The sequence below is a fragment of the Arachis ipaensis genome, chromosome B03, assembly GCF_000816755.2.
Source record: "Arachis ipaensis cultivar K30076 chromosome B03, Araip1.1, whole genome shotgun sequence".
Classification (NCBI taxonomy): Eukaryota; Viridiplantae; Streptophyta; class Magnoliopsida; order Fabales; family Fabaceae; genus Arachis; species Arachis ipaensis.
This window is the reverse complement of record NC_029787.2, coordinates 21,630,069-21,633,336: the sequence shown is the minus strand read 5'-3', so window position 1 is coordinate 21,633,336 and position 3,268 is coordinate 21,630,069. Positions and strand designations below refer to the sequence as shown.

General features: G+C 33.4%; 1 protein-coding gene across 4 annotated transcripts in view; it reads right to left on the bottom strand.

Moving 5' to 3' along the window:
* LOC107629862 (nuclear speckle splicing regulatory protein 1-like) overlaps positions 1,181-3,268 on the bottom strand; it is a 3,356-nt gene continuing 1,268 nt past the window's right edge. The window contains exons 2-6 of one of the 4 annotated variants that reach the window (XM_016332799.2): positions 2,642-2,791; positions 2,370-2,497; positions 1,828-2,075; positions 1,528-1,602; positions 1,181-1,408 (exon numbers count right to left, since the gene is read on the bottom strand). In XM_016332799.2, the coding sequence (XP_016188285.1) occupies positions 1,359-1,408; positions 1,528-1,602; positions 1,828-2,075; positions 2,370-2,497; positions 2,642-2,686 (546 nt within the window). In that variant the 5' untranslated portion in view covers positions 2,687-2,791 and the 3' untranslated portion in view covers positions 1,181-1,358. Of the gene's footprint in view, positions 2,076-2,369; positions 2,498-2,641; positions 2,792-3,268 lie in introns of all 4 variants that reach the window. The other 3 variants (XM_016332800.2, XM_016332798.2, XR_002358989.1) reach the window with 3 other exon arrangements.

The window sequence follows — 3,268 nt, the reverse complement described above, 5'->3', positions numbered from 1 at the left end:
TTGACCAACTTCGTAGGCTATAACTTGGCCCTCCGAGTTTGAAATTGAGCGAATTTTTTCTTAAACCAAAGATGGTTATAAGAGCTTTAAAAAAGTTTAAAGATGAAGAAAAATGGGATTTTGTAGATAAAGTTATGAATGTTGAAAGTTAGGTATAAAAAATTAAATTTTGTGAAGTTGCAGAAGACCAGAATTTCTGGTTTGTGTGCCCACGTACCATATGGTGCATACGCACGAAACAAAAAATTGGAAGTGCTCGTGCGTACGCACGAGGGGTATGCGCACGCACACCTTGGGATTTTTGCATGTTGTGCGTACGCACGATGCCCTGTTTACTACAAGAATTTGGCCGATTAGCTACTACAAAAAGAGTTGTAAAATCATCGCTAATCTGACGCGAAATAGAATTTGCGACGGATTAGTTACCGCCTAACAACTAATGCTTTCCTCGCTAAATACAAGTCGCAGATCAGTGAGGCAAACACAACAGTCGCTAATTCATCGGAAAGTTTTTTAACTACCGAATAGATAGTCGCAAATCCATCACTAAAGTAAAAGTTAATTCCATAGAAAAAATAGACTAAATGGTAGTCGCTAATTAGCAACAAACTCTACTTCAGTAGACTCATCGCTAAACACAAGCTAATTTCATAGACAGAATGGAATGCTTAGGTGACGCTAATTTGCGAGAAATTTTTTCGAACCTAACTCGTCGCAAGTTGTCTGCTAATATGATCGCAAATCAGTCACATTTTGTAGCAAATCTATAACTAATCTTTGAAAATCCTTAATCAAATCTGTAAGAATTTTGTCGCTAAACCAAAATTATTCTAAATAAGAAAATAGAATTACACTAACTTGCTAGGAAATAATGTAGTCAATTAGTTGCAATATTATCGCAAAAATTCATCGCAGATTCCTTTTAGGCTAGTAACAAATCGATAGGTATCTCACAAATATGGAATATTTAATTTGTCACCATCATCAATAATGAGTATGTCGCTAATGTTTCCCCAGAATATTAGTTAGAAATTTAGAATACTAATTTTGTCGCCATGCTAAAATAAATCTCATTATTTTTTTATTTTAGCCAAGCTTAACCTAATAATAGCCCAGCTTTTGAGTTTGATCAAATATTATTCTATCTATTTCATAGCTTTAAAACATGACTTAGTAGTAACAAAGAAAAAAGCTCAGTTACAATATCATATAAAAGTACGTATTCACTCACTTCTTTAGAGATGTTTCAATCTGGCTGTACAAATATAATACTGCTTCTATAAAATTCATTATACATTACACATCTCAATTCCTCGTTGCACATTGAAAATTAAAAAAAAAATGAAAAATACAAACACCTAAGACTTGGCATATCCACTGCACAAAAAACATGTCCAATTCCACCAACCTTCAGTTTCACCAATGTTGTCAATTATATGCAAAAATATCAAAAAAAAAAACCAATAAATAACATCTTAGAGAAAGGCTAATTAAAGAAAGGCTCCAAATGCATCTTAGAACAATTACCTAACACCAACAATGTCACGAAATTCATCATCCATGCTTTGACGCATATTATTGTGGAAATCATGTCACGAGAAGCTCATGATTCCATAGAACAACAGAAAAAAAAGTATATACATGTCGCAATAAGAAAATGCAGAAATATTAGCTTTTTCATGTTTTCAAGAACAAAAGAACAAATAACTAATACAAAATAATCAAACAATGATATGATGTAACATATACAAATGGACAAGTTCAAACTCATTAAATTGTTATTTGTGATTAGCAAACGGGATACTAGGACTAGATTCGCATGCTTACCGGTTACCGCGCCATCTAAGGACTCAATAGCACTGTTGACCTCTTCAAGGCTGCTGTAAGTCACAAATCCAAAGCCTCTTGATCTTCCACTTTCCCTGTCATGGATTACCTTGGCTTCCACTTTCGCATGTCTCTGCAGTTCTTTGCTCTGCTCGATTCTCATGTTTCCTCCCTCGAGGATCTTGTGCACCGTGTGCAACAATTTTATCAAGGGTTGTATAAAAATCATGCAAAAAGTCCTTTGTAACCTATATACAAATATGAAAATTTTATGTCAGCAATATGTAAGAAATAGAGAATTGGAAATATAGGAATTGAACCATAAAGAAGTACATCAATTCAATTAAGAAATATGGAAGAAAATGAAAAACAAGACCGTTCGTCCATTACCAATCAAGCTGATAACCAAGACATGATAATGAATATGGAAAATTTTAAAAATACTAGAACCTAAAATCACATGCTGAAATTCTACATGCTGAAAATTAGTCCACAAAAATGATTTGATAGAACAAAAATCACGTCATTCTGAAAATGATTACCATACTTTTCTCTCTTTGCGATCTTGTATCAATGGGCGGGAAACTTCCTCTTTTATTTTGTCATAGACTCCATCATAATCAAATACAGTTGGATCTTCTTCTAAGGCTTTCTTTTGCTGCCCCTCAACCTTTAAGTTTAACCAACAACACCCACACGCACAAGGATGTGAGATTATATTTACTTAAACAAATAAACTAAAAAATATAATAACCATGTCATTCACAAGTTCTATTACACTAGAGAAGCATCTTAAGAGTCTTTTTCTTGCTACCTTGGAGAGTGATTTCTCTCTCGACATCTTTCTCTTCATCATCATTGAATCCAAAAGGTGCTCCAAGGGGAGGCCTTTTTGGTTGCTGCTTCTGTTTTACATGCCTAAGGTTTAAGCTATACTTGCTCATTTCACCTACCTTATTTGCCACTGTTTGAACACAGAGCAAAGAAAACGCCCTTTTATAAATCCAAATTAATTTGTATCAATCCCTAAGGCTTTAATCACCACAATCTAAGCATATCAGATACTATTAATTGGTACATTATTTATATTTGATTATAGCATAAAAATATAATAAATAATATAATATTATTTATATATCTTCACCTAATCATTTAAAATTTCAAAAGGGATAATTCATTTCCTTTAGCTACTTTCCACTTTTGTTTTCTGTTCCATTTGGTGATAGAGTTTTCAGCTTTTAACATTAACACCAAAAAAAAGATCAGTACTCTCAAGGAGTTCCTTTAATTTGTAGATATGGTATAATACTCTTGGCAAGAATAATGAACAACGAAGCTCTTGAGGTTGTAACTTGTAATTGGTTCCTAGCAAAACCAAAAAAACACACGCTAAACGTCCTCGGATGCCCCAAATAGATGGTAGTAATAATGATAGTAATGA